We start from the raw sequence: 16031 nt of genomic DNA on the forward strand, positions 1-16031 counted from the left end.
TAAGTACACTTTTCATAAGTATTTTTTATAAGTACACTTTTCATAAGTATTTTTTATAAGTACACTTTTCATAAGTATTTTTTATAAGTACACTTTTTATAAGTATACTTTTCATAAGTATTTTATTTGTACACTTTTCATAAGTATCTTAGAAATACGCATTTTATAAATATTTGAAGTACACTTTTCATAAGAATTTTTTATAAATACACTTTTCATAGGTATTTTATAAGTACACTTTTCATAAGTTTTTCTTTTCTTTTTCTTTTTTACAGAAGCGAAATATGAATGTTTAGGTTAATGATTTATGATCAATTGCTAAGGGAAACTGATAAATCCACACATTTACCTGTAATTAATAATGCAGGGCCAGTGAGTGAAACAATGTTAAAAGCAAAGAGAATTATCCAGGCCTGATCTCTGGCAATAGTTGCACATGCTTCTTATAACAAGTGCACACTACAGTAACATCGCCATGTATTTAATAGATATTTTATTTCTAATAGCAGTATTAATTCTGTACAGTTTATTTAATATTATATGTTTACACAGAGATTATCATACTGAATATAATAAAATAATAGCGGTCTGTCTTCATTCTTATAAACCCTCGTCCTCATATTCACTGAAAACTGAAGGTACTTCAGCAACATATTAATTTCAAACATTTTATTTCATTATTGTCTGCAATAATGAAATAAACTGCTTTAAAGGTGTAATCTGAGCATGTGACAGTACAAGACAGACTGGTTAATAATGCGTTTGTGCTTCATCATGTGAAGCTGCAGAATTCACATTAGAATCGTTTAGCTCTCGCAGATAAAGATTAAAACTGTTGATTTGATCACACACCTGACATTAGATATGATCCCGATTAATAATCATCAACTGTAAATGAAATCGCATGTGATCCGCAGACAAACTCAGGCTGAAAGAACAAGGCACGTCGTCGACATAATTGGCACATTTCTTTATTTTGAAAACAGACATGAAACCATTTTCCACGATTTTACTCCTTATATTCAAACTCACTTGAACAAGAAAGGCTGGCGCTTTTTCTTTTTTGTTGGATTTTCTCAATTTTTAACATCAGTGCAGCAATAATCTCCAATTAAACGGTCATATAACACCACAGACATGAAAAGAAGCCACATGTATTAGTTGTGTGCGTGTGAGAAGGTTCTGGTCTCTGGAGGAAGGATTCTCATGCCATGCAGACGATGGACAGAAGAGATCACTGAAGGAGAAGAAGAAGAAGAAGAAGAAGAAGAGCTCAAGGTGTGTGTCCTTCGCTGACGTCAGCATCGGAAAACTCCCTCCAAATGTCAGAAAATCTTTGCCACGCCAGAAAAGAGGACAAACATAAAAGCAGACTGTCTTCATCATCAGGGTAAAGAGCAGTCTGTCAATCATTGATGCTTTACATTTCTCTGGTCGTGTGTTAAACGTTCTCCTCTTTGCCGGCGTCTGAAACGGATTCCTCTGCTGGTTTAGAGTCTTCCACGGCCTCTGGAAAGATCACAACAAACACGCTTACAAACCTCTGCTTGGGTTAATGTTCATATGCTCATGAATGAGACCGAGGCGGAAACTCTGCTCAGTGAAGAGCTTTCAGTCAAACCACAGAGAACTGGAATGGATTAGAGATAATGTATAGCGGGTTTACTTTTCTGTCAGTTTTGGGAAACATTTACCACAAGATCCCATTAGTTAATGCATTAACTAACAAGAAGGAATACATATTCTACAGTACTTTTTCATCTTTGCTAACATAAGTTTTAAAAAAATACAACTGAATCATTGTCAGTTCTTTTTAACGAATGGAGTTGTTTGTTGAAACCTTACTGTAAAGTGTTACCCAGTTTTTATATACCTATGTATATCACAATTCAACAACAGCCTTTATATTCATGAGTAGGGTTGGGAATCGAAATCCAATTCTGGAATCGAATACTTGAGGTCAGGAATCAGATACTTGTTATAGAATTAATATCTCGATTCCTCTTATCGATTTCTCTCTGAGCATTTCTCCATGCTTTAACCCACTGGAGCGAGAGACTGTGTGTTCTGTCCTCGTGTGTATCAGTGTACTGGACCCGTGCAGCTCTTAAAGGGACAGCGCTCATATTCCTCCGTCTCTATAATAACACTAATATTCCTCCGTCTCTATAATAACACTAATCACACAACAGAAGACTTAGAACACACACTCGCTCTTCACTGAATAACTTCTGTAACTATATCTGTAATGTAGATTTTATTGATAAAGTGCAGTGTTATTTTACACTTGATTAAATCGAGTGCATGATAGGGCCCTGAGTGTTTGTGTTTCTGACACACCTTTTTTGTCTATTTGGTCTGTTTCCTGGCTCTCGGCGGCTTCAGGCACATCGGCTTGTTTGGCTTCCTCCTGCTTCTCCTCCTTCTGTGCGTTGGCATCGTCGGTGCTCGCCGTGCTCTCGGCCTCTTTAGGCTCGACCGCTTCCTTCAGCTGCTCCTCCTCTTTAGTGGGCGTGTCTGAGGGGGTGGGGTCAGCTGCTGAAGAGGGCGGGGCTTCGGTTGAGGTGGGCGGGGCTTCTGCTGCAGCGGGCGAGTTAGGCTGCTCGGCTTCCTTGCTCTCCTCGGCTGTTTCCGTGGAAACCTCAGCCGGTTTCTCCTCAGATGGAGAGACTCGCTCCTTCTTCTCCTCCGTGGTTTCGGTAGACTCGTCCGGAGCGGCGTCGTTGTCCTCGTCTTTCTCTCCGTCTTTCATTTTTTTCCGGGTGATGTGTCCGCGGAAGCTGGCCTGGATCTTGGTGGCGGCCTTGTGGGCGTTTTCCTCCGGTTTGGTTCCATCCTGCTTGATCTCCTGATCGGCCTCTTCATTCTTCTCAACCTGAGACCAGAAACACAAACACCATCAGTAACTCAAATGGACTCATCCGAGCTGCTCACTTGTAGCCGTAAAACATTCAAGCACACACACAAACTGTCTTTCTCACACATATCATTGAAAGATCTGAGAAAGGTTTCATCGTTGGAAAGGTTTCATATTTGGCCGCAGTTTTGTGACAGAGTGATAGAAATCTGTGATAGGAGAATGCATCAGTGTAACCCGGTGGCTATTTTTGGTTAAGTTTAAGAACCTCAATTTTTGTGATATCAACTTCAAATTTGGAAGACAACTTGATTTGACAGGGGGGGGGGTCAGTTAACAGGTTAATCCAGAGGTCTTACTGTTCAGCTAGTTCCACCATGATACTAGCTAAGCTGAAATAGAGAAAAAGTTCAGTTACGATGTAACATTGGTTCTCTGAGTGAAGAGACTATCACTCCACTCCGTTACATATTCAATATGTACGGGAATTTGACCCTCCAGGTCTAGTGGCGTGGATACTCTAATCTTCAACAACATTTATTAGTGCTCTATAAAATACCCATAGTGCGTGAATTCACTGCTATCCTTTGATCGGAACATGTCCCAGAGCAGCCTCAGGGTGGAAAGATAGTCTCTTTACTCAGAGAACCAAGGTTACATTGTAACCGAATGTTCTCTATCGTATTGAGACTATCTCTCCACTCTGTTACAGATTCTATTGTACGGGAAGATTCGGAAGATGAACAGATTAACTATATACAATATTTACATATTTAAATGTAGTTTAAATAGTTTCTAGTTGCACCCAGCTCCGCAAAGGAGGGACTGGCTCAAACATTCAGTCTATAAAACTTAGTAAAGTTGGATGGAGATGACCATGTGGCTGCGTCACAAATCTCCTACAGAGCCCATGAGGTTTCAACCCCTCGAGTTGAGCGTGCCCTCAGTCCTAGCAATGGTGGTCCATTCGCCATCTGGATTGTCTCTACAACACAATGCGAATACCTCACCTTAGATAGTGGCTTGCCACAACAAGCATACAAACAGCAAATCGTTTTCTGAATGGCGCTTCAGATAGACTGACATTGTTCTCACTGGGCAAATTGGTGACTGTCTTTGTTCCATCTCCTCATTGTCTTGTGGAATAAAAAGGTATGAAGTTCAACTCATTGATTTAGGTGTAGATCAGACAGCATTTTTGGCCGAAAAGCTGGGTTTGGGTGCACTATAACCCCTGAACCCTCAGGCATAAACCTACAGCAGCTTTAATGGACTTAGAGAGCATGAAGTTCCCCCATCCTTTTTTTTTAAGCAGAGGTTATTACCAGGAGGAAGGCTGACTTTAGAGACCACAGTTTCAGGTCTGCTGATTCAAGGGGCTCAAATGGAAATTTCTGAAGTGCCATCAGGACTCGATCGAAGTCCACTGTGGTACGATATGTCTTGTATTTTGTGCTGTGCATCTTAGAGCACCATTGAGGAATTGAGAAATCAGGCTACAACAGTGCCCACATAGTTTGTAATTGCTTTTCTGGAGTCTAAAATCAGAATCAAAAACTGAGTGATTCGAGATGGCTTTCTCTTCTTCATCTTAAGACCCAAGCATTGGAGATGGTTCACAAGCACAAACACATGTTGCCTGCATAATTTTTCTGTCTGTGCACATACCAACCAGTCATCTAGATAATTCAAGACCCTGATACCTAGACGGTGAAGGGGTGCCAGGACCGCGTCTGGGCCAAGGCAATGCCGAAGGGAAGGACTCTGAACTTGTGAATGTCCGAGGGACCAAGTGTCACGGTCTCAGATACGAACCCAAGCACAGACAGTATTCTCTAAACACAGCTTTATTTATAAACAGAAAACAAAAACCCACAAGGGGGCAAACGAACATTTACAAGGCAAAACAAACACTGACAAGACTTGATTATAACTAGACACCGAACTTGACAATGAACATAGAGCAAATCTGACAATAAGCTTGACTTGACAATACACTAGACTGGATTACTCACAGACAGGATACAAAATGAACAAGCAACAAGTAACAACCACAAGGAGATTATATAAGGGAGACAATCACAAGGGCACAGGTGACACTGATGAAACAATAATGACAAAACGAGGATAACAAGGGGGCGGGGCCAGAGGACGAGACAACACAAGCACATGGCCCAAACCAAAGGCCATGTGCTTGCACACAAAACATGGTTCTGTCATGATCCTGCCTCAAGAATTAAAGAACAAGAACTAGATGGCAGAATCATGACAGAACGCCTCCCTTAAGGAGCGGCTTCCAGACGCTCCTCAAGGGAACGTCAAACACGGGACATGACAGACTGCAAAATAGACACAAGCCAACAAAACATAACAGTTAACAACATTGGCAAACAAGAATACACAATAACAGGATTTGGGTGACACAATAAAAATAACAAACAAGGGAGGGGGGGTGGGGGAACAAAAGAGTTCATAGGCGGAGGTCCAGAGTGGACGGGTGGGAAAAAAGTCTTAGACTCACTGGACGTGGGCGAGGGCTGAGGACAAGGAGACCGAACAGGTCTGGGCGGAGGCACATAAGGTACAGTCTTGGGGAGGACAGACCGGGGTAAAACAGTAGCAGGGGTGACCGGGGGAACAACAGGGGACAAAGCACGTGCCGCTGCCGCTGCAGCTGGCAGCGGAGACGTAACAGGAACCAAGACTGGGAACCCTGGAACCAGCAACGGAACTGAGACAGGGGGTGCAACAGGCGACTGTGGAACAAAGACAAAAGGCGCTGCGGCTGGCTGTGAAGCTGGAACAGGACTGGACTCCTTAGCTGGAATAGGGCTCAACTCGGTCACTTTCCCAACACCGTCAGCGTGGACAGGAATGGACTCCTTAGCTGGGACAGGGCTGGACTCAGTCACTTTCCCATCAACCTCAGCGTGGACAGGAATGGACTTCTTAACTGGGACAGGGCTGGACTCAGTCACTTTCCCATTAACCTCCACATGGACAGGAATAGCAGCAGCGGGCTGGAGAGCCAACACGGACCCAGAAGGAGACTGAGGACAAGAAGCTCTCTTCCTCCTCTTTCTCCTTGGCCGCGGGGCAGAAGCCATAGCCGGACTTGTGATCGGTAAGGTGATCACCGCAGGGGCCGTTGCTGAAACTGGAAGGACCGCCACAGGCAAAGCCGACTCAGTAGAAGAGGCCTCCGATGCGGACTCCCACGACACCCGTCTTCCTCTCTTTCCACGGAGGCTTACAGCTATGGCAGGTGTTTCGGGAGTCGAGGTGGAGAGAACATGGTCCCCAAGCGTTGCGACAGCTAGGACACGACCCTCCGGGATCACTGGGAGTGAGAAAGATGGCAATGTCCTAGTGGGACCCTGCAGCTCCTCCCGACACACATGGTCCACCACTTCACGGAACGGGCGCCGGATCAGGCCCTCCCGTTCAGTCAAAGGAGGAGGTGCATTGAGACCCGCGATGAAGTAGGAATTGAGGAGGATCTCCGGCATGAATGTCCTCCTCTCCTCCAGGGCCTGGGCATATCTCTCCAGGGACTTCTCTCCCTGGTGAGAAAACGGAGCCTTGCCCCTCTTCATATCGGCGGTAGTCGACTGCCACCATTGCTCATGGTCATCTAACTGGCGTCTGGCGGGAAGGGACATACTGTCTGCTGGGTTCAAAAATGGCTTGTTCGTTCTGTCACGGTCTCAGATACGAACCCAAGCGCAGACAGTATTCTCTAAACACAGCTTTATTTATAAACAGAAAACAAAAACCCACAAGGGGGCAAACGAACATTTACAAGGCAAAACAAACACTGACAAGACTTGATTATAACTAGACACCGAACTTGCCAATGAACATAGAGCAAATCTGACAATAAGCTTGACTTGACAATACACTACACTGGATTACTCACAGACAGGATACAAAACGAACAAGCAACAAGTAACAACCACAAGGAGATTATATAAGGGAGACAATCACAAGGGCACAGGTGACACTGATGAAACAATAATGACAAAACGAGGATAACAAGGGGGCGGGGCCAGAGGACGAGACAACACAAGCACATGGCCCAAACCAAAGGCCATGTGCTTGCACACAAAACATGGTTCTGTCATGATCCTGCCTCAAGAATGAAAGAACAAGAACTAGATGGCAGAATCATGACACCAAGGCAATGCCGAAGGGGAGAATTCTAAATTTGTAGGTCCTGTTTTCAAACTGAAACCTCAGAAACTGCCATTGACCTTCCTACATAGGGATCTGGAAGTAGGCATCCTTGAGATCGAGAGTGGCAAACGAATCGCTGTCGTACCCTTGGAACTGTCATCATTTTTCATTTCAAGGGGCCGAAGATATTTGTTTAGACCCCTGAGGTCCAAGATTGGGTGTAGGTACCCATCTCGTTTGGGTATGGAGAAATAATAAGGAAAAAAATGGCTTGTCGGTTGCCTATTTCCACGTCCCTGATGGCCCCTTTTTTTGAGGAGTCCAATAATCTCTTCCCACAATATTTCTCTTTGTTGTGGGTCTACAACTGTAGGTCACAAAGGAACCCTTGTCAGGGGAGGTACACCGGAAAACTGCAACCCCTAAGTCAGAGTTGAAAGAGCCCAAGCTGCGACCCTTGCCAATAGGGAGCTTGGGCAACCCGATACCAGAACACCCAGGAAGCAACCCGTGAATGTTTACACTACAATGTGCATCCAACGTATTTGACTGGATTGGCCACTTCGCGGCACACCAGAGACACAGAGTAATGGATGGGACGAAAGAAGTTCGCTCGGATCTTACTGCTGCTCCTAGGTGCGTTAGTGTAAGCAACCGCATGCAAAACGCCTGACATAGAACTTCTATCAATGCAACTGAAATGAGAAAACTTTACACAGCAATCCTGAGAGGCTGCCCACAGACAGACGCCCGACTTTAAAGTAAGTGGATTATGCGCTAAATAAAGTATTGAGCTTCCACGTCTTGCAATAAAGTGGAGATCAAAAAGCAATGAATCCACACCACTCTAGGTGTTTTATAGGGCACTAAGCCGGATTGTCTTGAAGAGTTCCCACGTTACCAGACCTGGAGGGTCAAATTTCCCTACATATAGGATGTGTGTCGGAGTGGAGAGATAGTCTCAATACAATAGAGAACTGACAAGTCAAGCCAAATTGGTGAAGCTACAAACAACATGGACCGACTGACTGGACACATGGATCGGTTTCTCAAGTATAACGATAACTATATTAGCATCCACACCAACACACAATATCGGTCTGTTTATTATATGCTGTGGTGTGGACTCTTTTACATTTCTGAATGATTTTTAAAACTATATTGTTATAGTTATTGTCGTTGGTGTGAACGAGCCTTTACAGTGAGCGGCCAAAGGAAAAACCCGTCCCATCATGCATCTGTATGTACTATTATAACTGCGTTTCCACCGCAGGAACTTTCCCCAGGAACTAGGGACTTAGGGCTGGTACTCAGTGTAAATATTTCCCCCTCGGAATGTCCCTGCTTGTGACCACCATTTTTATACATCTGTTGCGAGGCGTGCAGTAACAGTTGTTTGCTATTCGAATCAACAATGGAGTTTAAAAAATGACAGATGAACCGACGACGAGGTTCAGGCTTTATTAAGCTTAAATTCAGAGGATGAATTCCAGCGGGAACTGTAAGGTCGCGCGCAGTCCTACGTCACCGGACTATTTGCCTAATCTTCACGGTACTTTAGACCGCGGTGGAAACGCAGACAGCAACAGGTCTGGGGGAAAAAGTTCCTGGGACAAATTGTTCCAGGTAATTTCGGTGGAAACGCGGCTAATACTGATGTCCAGTTGAAGAATCCGGATCAGTGATTTCTAACTAGAACTTGGAAGTACGTTCAGCTGCTGCAATCCCACAATTACAAGCATGCCGAGCAATTTTCCTGGGATTGGTGACATGAAGGATCAGTGAGTCTCAACTTCAGTCTCAAGGAAAAGACTTTGTGTCCCTTTTGTTTAAAAAACTTTTCATTGAAGTGAGTGATAATTATCCAGATGGATCTCAAGAATCGTGGACAGACTGTGTCCGTGTCTCACAAGACTCCTGCAGAAAAGTCCACCTTCCCTTTGGGATTCATCCAGACGTGATTAACGCCATCAGAGCTGGAGTGAGTCCGAGTTCAGTCTCTTCAGGATCACACACTCATTTCACGTCAGTGTGTTTTCTGCTCGCAACCAATATCACATATAATTGGCTTGTATATATTAATAATCTGCATAACATGACAAAGCTAAAAGCAAAGCAAATGTGAAGATATGAAAGAGATTGACATCAGACCAAGAAGAAAAAAAGGGAGAAATATGAATACTGAATATTAAGGGTCAATATTTACCTCGTCCATCAGGGTCCAGGGAGGCTTTTGTCCACAGAGGGCCTTTTAATTTAATATTCAAATGTGTCTAATGAAAAAAAGCAAGCATAAAATGAAAGAAAATGTGTGACATATATAATGCATGACAAAAACATTCATAGAAGAAACTCATAAGTAGCTTAAAGCAGATGAAAATACTGTAAAATCATAAATGCAAACTGAATGCATGCCAAATGAATGACAGTTAGATGAAGGCTATTTGATTCCAAAACACTTTTTCATTTATATATGCAATCTTACTAATGCACTGCAGAGAATTATGCCATTTCTGCATATGTATATGGATTTATTGCTCTGTGTGGCTTGGGTGTGTGAGCGGTGGTTTATGCAGCGCCTCTTCTCAGGACCTGTGTTACACTGAGTGCCAATCAATGCGCATCTCTGGCTGTCAGTCAGTGTCATATCTGATGCGTACAGATTTGTATTATTAATAAAAACTATAATAGTAACTCAATGATACTAAAATAACACACATTGTGATGGTCAACAGGTGTTCTCACACACAGCGCTCGGGTCTGGACCTGTTGCTCAGGTGTGTGTGTGTGTGTGTGTGTGTGTGTGTGATGTCACTCAGAGTGAGTCATTCTCTTGAGTCATTCGCACCACATATCATGACATCATCAGCTGATCTCTGAAGTAAAGCTCGTTAACGGCTGAATAACTGTTAGAATGAAACTAACAATAGACTGAAAAGATTTCTACAAAAAAGCAATTATAAATGAGCTTGATCTTCAGGAGCGTTTGATGTGATCAGGTTTAATGAGAGATTTGATCATGTGATCGACGCACAGATATTTCACGCGTATGACGAACGGGTTTAACCAGTTAACTGTGAAAATACACTATCCAAACTTCATCAAAACTTTTGTAAAATATTAAAAACGACAACGCCCACTAGTGGGAGGAGCCAGCTAAAAGGTTATAAAGCTCAGTTTCCATGGTAACATGATGCCAGATTTAAAAATGAGTGTTTTATACCTAATTTATGATGACTACTAAAATATGAGATGGGGAAAGGCAATAAATAAGCGTGTCACGTGTCCTGCTAGACAAAAGTCTGGAAATTGAAGAGTTATTCATTTTTTACAGGAAAAAGAGGGCGTGTCCAGTCAGGAGATTGACAGCATCATCTGGAGCGAGGCCTGATCGTAACTCATCCTCACACACACACACACGTCTGTGAGTCACGGGTCACTTCATTTGATGGTTGGAAATGTAACCGGGTTTTGGTTGTTGGGTTCAAAGGTCATGCTAAAACAAAAGCCAATAAAATGAGCAGTAGCGAAACCTAGATCAATAATCCGACAGAAATCAGTGTTTCAGATCAACTGGTGTCTCACATGGAGATTCTGGAGACCGGTTCTGGTTCTGAAAATACTCTCATCACAGGATCTAAAAGCATCGGATTATGGGGAAATATTTCTGCATGTTAAATAAAATTATGCAGGATAAATCTCAACAGTCTTGCAGTGTGTGTGAAGAGAGCCACACCTTAAACTCACCAGCCCCCCCACACACACACACACTCCATGACACACACACACACACACACACACACACACACACACACACACACACACACTACAGGACACACACACACACACACACTCTACAGGACACATACACACACACACACACACACACACTCCACGACACACACACACACACACACACTCTACAGGACACATACACACACACACTCTCTCACACAAGAGGAGACGCGCACGCTAACACACACACACACACACACTCTCTCTCTCTCACACACACAACCCACGACACACTCTACAGGGGACACACACACACACACACACACACACACACTTACAGAACACATACATACACACACACACTCTCTCTCTCACACGAGACGCGCACGCTAACACACACACACTCTCTCTCTCTCTCTCTCTCTCTCTCTCTCTCTCTCTCTCTCTCTCTCTCTCTCTCTCTCTCTCTCTCTCTCTCTCTCTCTCTCTCTCTCTCTCTCTCTCTCTCTCTCTCTCTCTCACTCACTCACACACACACACACACACACACACACGAGACACGCCTTAAAATCTTCCTGTCGCGTTTATAATTCACCTGCACTGACTCATGAATATTCACGCTCCATTATAACGCGCTGACGTCAGATCTGCACCTGATCCACAATATTCAAATAAAGACTCGAGCAGAAGCGTGGGCGCGCGCGCGCGTGTTTCTGCAGGAGTGAGACAAGAAGACCACACCCTTCATCTTCCTCATGTCTACAGCTCCATCTCTCTCTCACACACACACACACACACAGTCTCGCGTCGCGTTCAGTGGAGTGTAAGAACAAAAGAGAGGCGAATGATTCACCTGCGGTAAAGAGGAGTAAAGATGTCCAACAGACCCGAACACACACGCGACAGGATTCCTCAAAAGCGGCGCGAGGCGCGGCACACACACACACACACACACACGTCTAAAGCCTTTAGAACATTAAACCTTCCATTGCTTCATAAAAAACTCACATTCCCGCTTGAGAGGTTAATTACATCCAACTTTCATCTCCAGAGAAATCATTATGATTCCCTCGAGACACTAATATCTGTTGAGACACACACACACCACACCCTGAAACTCATCTCTCTCACACCCACACACACACTCCAGCTTCACTACTACACTCTTATAATGCAGCATGAGCATCAAACACACCTGTCTGACAGGTACAGTCCTGATTAAACACTGATCTCACACGCTTTACAGAGTGTGTGTGTGTGTGTGTGTGCGCGCGCTCATCATCATCCTCACACAGGTTACAGTAGCAAAAGTGTGAATAATCCAGATATTTACCGGCTTAGTTCTTCTGATACAGCACAGCATAGTCGTATCCTTTCAGCGTCTCGCTCTGTCTCTTCCTCTTCTCTTCGCTTCTCTCTCTCTCTCTCTCTCTCTGTCGTTCACACACACCGGCTGTATCAACAGCTGATGATTCTGATGCTTAAACTCATCACAGTTGAGCCTCAGTCACACTGTCTGTCTGTCTCCACTGCCAACAATGAGAGTAAATCCCACCCTATAAACCCCCTCCCTCACACACACACACACACACACACACACTCACGCGCGCGCCGGTGAACCCGTTGCGCCCACCCCTCCCGCGGACACGCGCGCGCGGCCCCCGCCCTGATCACACTCTATACGAATGATTGAATAGCATAAATCTGTCCACTGAGGTTCCAGTGTGCTTATATGAGCAATTGTGTGTGTGTGTGTGTGTGTGTGTGTGAGTGAGTGTGAGTGTGAGTGTGTGTGTGTGTGTGTGTGTGTGTGTGTGTGTGTGTGTGTGTGTGTGTGTGTGTGTGTGTGTGTGTGTGTGTGTGTGTAATAGATCTGTAACACAGGAACAGGCCACATTAAAGGCGACATATTATGCCCCTTTTCACAAGATGTTATATAAATCTATCTATGTTGTCTCGAGAATGTGTGTGTGAAATTTCAGCTCAAAATATTCCTCAGATCATTTTTATAGCTTGTCAAATTTGCCCCTTTTTGGGTGCGAGCAAAAACACGCCTTTTTGTGTGTGTGTGTGTGTGTCCCTTTAAATGCAAATGAGCTTTAGCTCCGCCTCCGTTCAGAAGAGTGCGGGGCCTTTACACCAGCTTCAGAGACTCAGGCAATGACAACACAGGCCAATCTCACTGATCCAGAATCAGGAATAACCAGCAGCGAGTGCAGCCTTACGGCTGATTTATACTTCTGCGTCGGACCTACGCCGGAGCCCCTACACCGCAACACCTATGCCGGAGCCCCTACGCCGCAACACCTATGCCGGAGCCCCTACGCCGCAACACCTACGCCGGAGCCCCTACGCCGCAACACCTACGCCGGAGCCCCTACGCCGCAACACCTACGCCAGAGCCCCTACGCCGCAACACCTACGCCAGAGCCCCTACGCCGCAACACCTATGCCGGAGCCCCTACGCCGCAACACCTACGCCGGAGCCCCTACGCCGCAACACCTACGCCGGAGCCCCTACGCCGCAACACCTACGCCAGAGCCCCTACGCCGCAACACCTACGCTGGAGCCCCTACGCCGCAACACCTATGCCGGAGCCCCTACGCCGCAACACCTACGCCGCAGCCCCTACACCGCAGCCCCTACGCCGGAGCCCCTACGCCGCAGCCCCTACGCCGCAGCCCCTACGCCGCAGCCCCTACGCCGCAGCCCCTACGCCGGAGCCCCTACGCCGCAGCCCCTACGCCGCAGCCCCTACACCGCAGCCCCTACGCCGCAGCCCCTACACCGCAGCCCCTACGCCGCAGCCCCTACACCGGAGCCCCTACGCCGCAGCCCCTACACCGCAGCCCCTACGCCGCAGCCCCTACACCGGAGCCCCTACGCCGCAACCCCTACGCCGCAGCCCCTACACCGCAGCCCCTACGCCGCAGCCCCTACACCGCAGCCCCTACACCGGAGCCCCTACGCCGCAACCCCTACGCCGCAGCCCCTACACCGGAGCCCCTACGCCGCAACCCCTACGCCGCTGCCCCTACACCGCAGCCCCTACGCCGCAGCCCCTACGCCGCAGCCCCTACACCGCAGCCCCTACGCCGCAGCCCCTACGCCGCAGCCCCTACACCGCAGCCCCTACACCGCAGCCCCTACGCCGCAACCCCTACGCCGCAGCCCCTACACCGGAGCCCCTACACCGCAGCCCCTACGCCGCAGCCCCTACACCGCAATGCCCTACGCCGCAGCCCCTACGCCGCAGCCCCTACGCCGCAGCCCCTACGCCGCAGCCCCTACACCGCAACTCCTACGCCAGAGCCCCTACGCCGCAGCCCCTACGCCGCAGCCCCGACGCCGCAATGCCCTACGCCGCAGCCCCTACGCCGCAACTCCTACGCCAGAGCCCCTACGCCGCAGCCCCTACGCCACAGCCCCTACGCCGCAATGCCCTACGCCGCAGCCCCTACGCCGCAACTCCTACGCCAGAGCCCCTACGCCGCAGCCCCTACGCCGCAGCCCCTACGCCGCAGCCCCTACGCCGCAATGCCCTACGCCGCAGCCCCTACGCCGCAATGCCCTACACCGCAGCCCCTACACCGCAGCCCCTACGCCGCAGCCCCTACGCCGCAATGCTCTACGCCGCAATGCTCTACGCCGCAGCCCCTACGCCGCAATGCTCTACGTTGTTGTCCGCTTTGACGCGCACTTACACACGAAGAGGGAGCCTGTGAAACCCGAGGGAGAGGTTCTAGCCGACCAATCACAGCGCTTGTGTCCGCGTGTAATTGACGCGTTGTTACATTTTTGGAGAGGTGCGCGTCAGGGTATGCCGAAGGGTACCAAATGTGGGCTGGTGTGTGTAAACTTGCAGATTAAAGGCCGGGAATATTATAATAAGATCATCTTCATACATCAGAAGGAGAGCGAAATCTGATCGGCTTATTTTTTTAAATGCTTGCAGAGAAAGGCTCACCAGAACACAGTTACTGGGTTTCACTGTTCAGGTGTTCTGTGTTGGTAGAAGCGCCGGATTACAGCACTTACACACGGAGAAAGTCAGATTTTCAGGATATGTCCCCTTTAAAGCTGCTGTTCCCATGGTAACGGCTGTGAATGATGCCCATGTGTTCTCGCCCCAGGGTGTGTGTGTGTGTGTGTGTGTGTGTGTGTGGGATCCCAGAGGCCGGTTCCTGAGGGACCCTTTCTGACCCATTAGCTGGACATCTCCATCAGAACCGCATGACTCTCAGTGTGTGAAACACCTTCTAAACACACACATCTGCTCTCAAACACACACCTTTCCTTCGCATTCTCACTGCTCGTATATGTACATCACTGAAAGAAGTACTGAGAATCTGTAACACATTGAACCAAACATGATTTTTCATTCTCACCACGCTACAGCGATGTTATTATTTTTCCAATTTGAACAGAAAATAAACACATAAAATGTTACAACTCCCTTTCTGGTAGACAATATTGCAGTGTTGATTATAAATGATTTATTATTGTGTATATTAAATTCATGTTCCTTGTAATTTGAATCAGAATAAGTTCCTCTTCTCTTCTCTGATGACGAGGGCGGGGCTATAACCTGTCACTCACATGAGATCGGCCAATAGCAAACCACAACCATCCAATCAATTCCCAACAGACACAATCAAGCCCCGCCCACATTTGTTCTTGTTTGAGAAGCGCTTCACTCGATATACGACACAATAGAGGAGAAAAGACCAACTTTAAACAGTATTTTCTTACAAAAACAACATTCACAACATTTATTTCTACAGCGCTTTATACTATACAGATGTTTCATAGCAGCTTCACGGTAATAAACAGGAAAATAACTGTAAAACTCATCAATTGTAGAAAAGAGAAACTCTCATTGAAAGAAATCAATGGGGATCATTCCCGGAGAGTTAGACGCGCTGATTTACTCAGTTTAACTGGAATACAGACCTAACCCTAACCCTAACCCTAACCCTACTTCATCAGCTGTAGGTCTACATGTCGAAACCTAGAAAGCGGGATCTGTCCCTAAAACTGACGTCAGAGGTCAGAGGTCATCACTGAACTAAAGGTCATCTTGACTACTAAAAATACGGGGGAAATGGGTCCAAACCTGAACTTTCTTTCTTGTGTGAAATCAAATATCACTGAAAGTCAATGGGGTCCAATGTTGTTAGTTTCCCAATGCTCTTAAAATAGATACTTTTGTGTTCAGCGGAGGATAGAAATTCATACAGGTTTGAAGGACATCAGTAAATG

The 16031-nt window shown here is 46.5% G+C and overlaps 1 protein-coding gene across 2 annotated transcripts; it reads right to left on the bottom strand.

Moving 5' to 3' along the window:
- Window positions 1-955: 955 nt before the first annotated feature.
- On the bottom strand, window positions 956-12325 carry gap43 (growth associated protein 43). Of its 2 annotated transcripts, XM_056244738.1 has the most exons (4): window positions 12102-12325; window positions 2595-2875; window positions 2341-2564; window positions 956-1509 (listed from the first exon to the last, which is right to left on the bottom strand). In XM_056244738.1, the coding sequence occupies exons 1-4, from the start codon at window positions 12129-12131 to the stop codon at window positions 1442-1444; spliced, it is 603 nt and encodes a 200-aa protein (XP_056100713.1). In that variant the 5' UTR covers window positions 12132-12325; the 3' UTR covers window positions 956-1441. The 2 variants fall into 2 exon arrangements, with proteins under 2 accessions (XP_056100713.1, XP_056100712.1); XM_056244737.1 differs by having other exon boundaries at window positions 2341-2875; window positions 12102-12324.
- Window positions 12326-16031: the final 3706 nt, after the last annotated feature.

The sequence above is a fragment of the Rhinichthys klamathensis genome, unplaced genomic scaffold (assembly GCF_029890125.1).
Source record: "Rhinichthys klamathensis goyatoka isolate OS25496 unplaced genomic scaffold, OSU_Roscu_1.1 h1tg001066l_1, whole genome shotgun sequence".
In the NCBI taxonomy this organism is placed as follows: domain Eukaryota; kingdom Metazoa; phylum Chordata; class Actinopteri; order Cypriniformes; family Leuciscidae; genus Rhinichthys; species Rhinichthys klamathensis.

Bases quoted from the DNA above. Each gene is read 5' to 3' on its own strand.
- gap43 (XM_056244737.1), bottom strand. From the start codon at position 12,131: ATGCTGTGCTGTATCAGAAGAACTAAGCCG. The intron at 2,876-12,101 runs GTAAATATCTGG...TTCTGGTCTCAG, and splicing joins GTATCAGAAGAACTAAGCCG to GTTGAGAAGAATGAAGAGGC. The intron at 1,510-2,340 runs GTGTGTCAGAAA...TGATCTTTCCAG, and splicing joins AGACCAAATAGACAAAAAAG to AGGCCGTGGAAGACTCTAAA.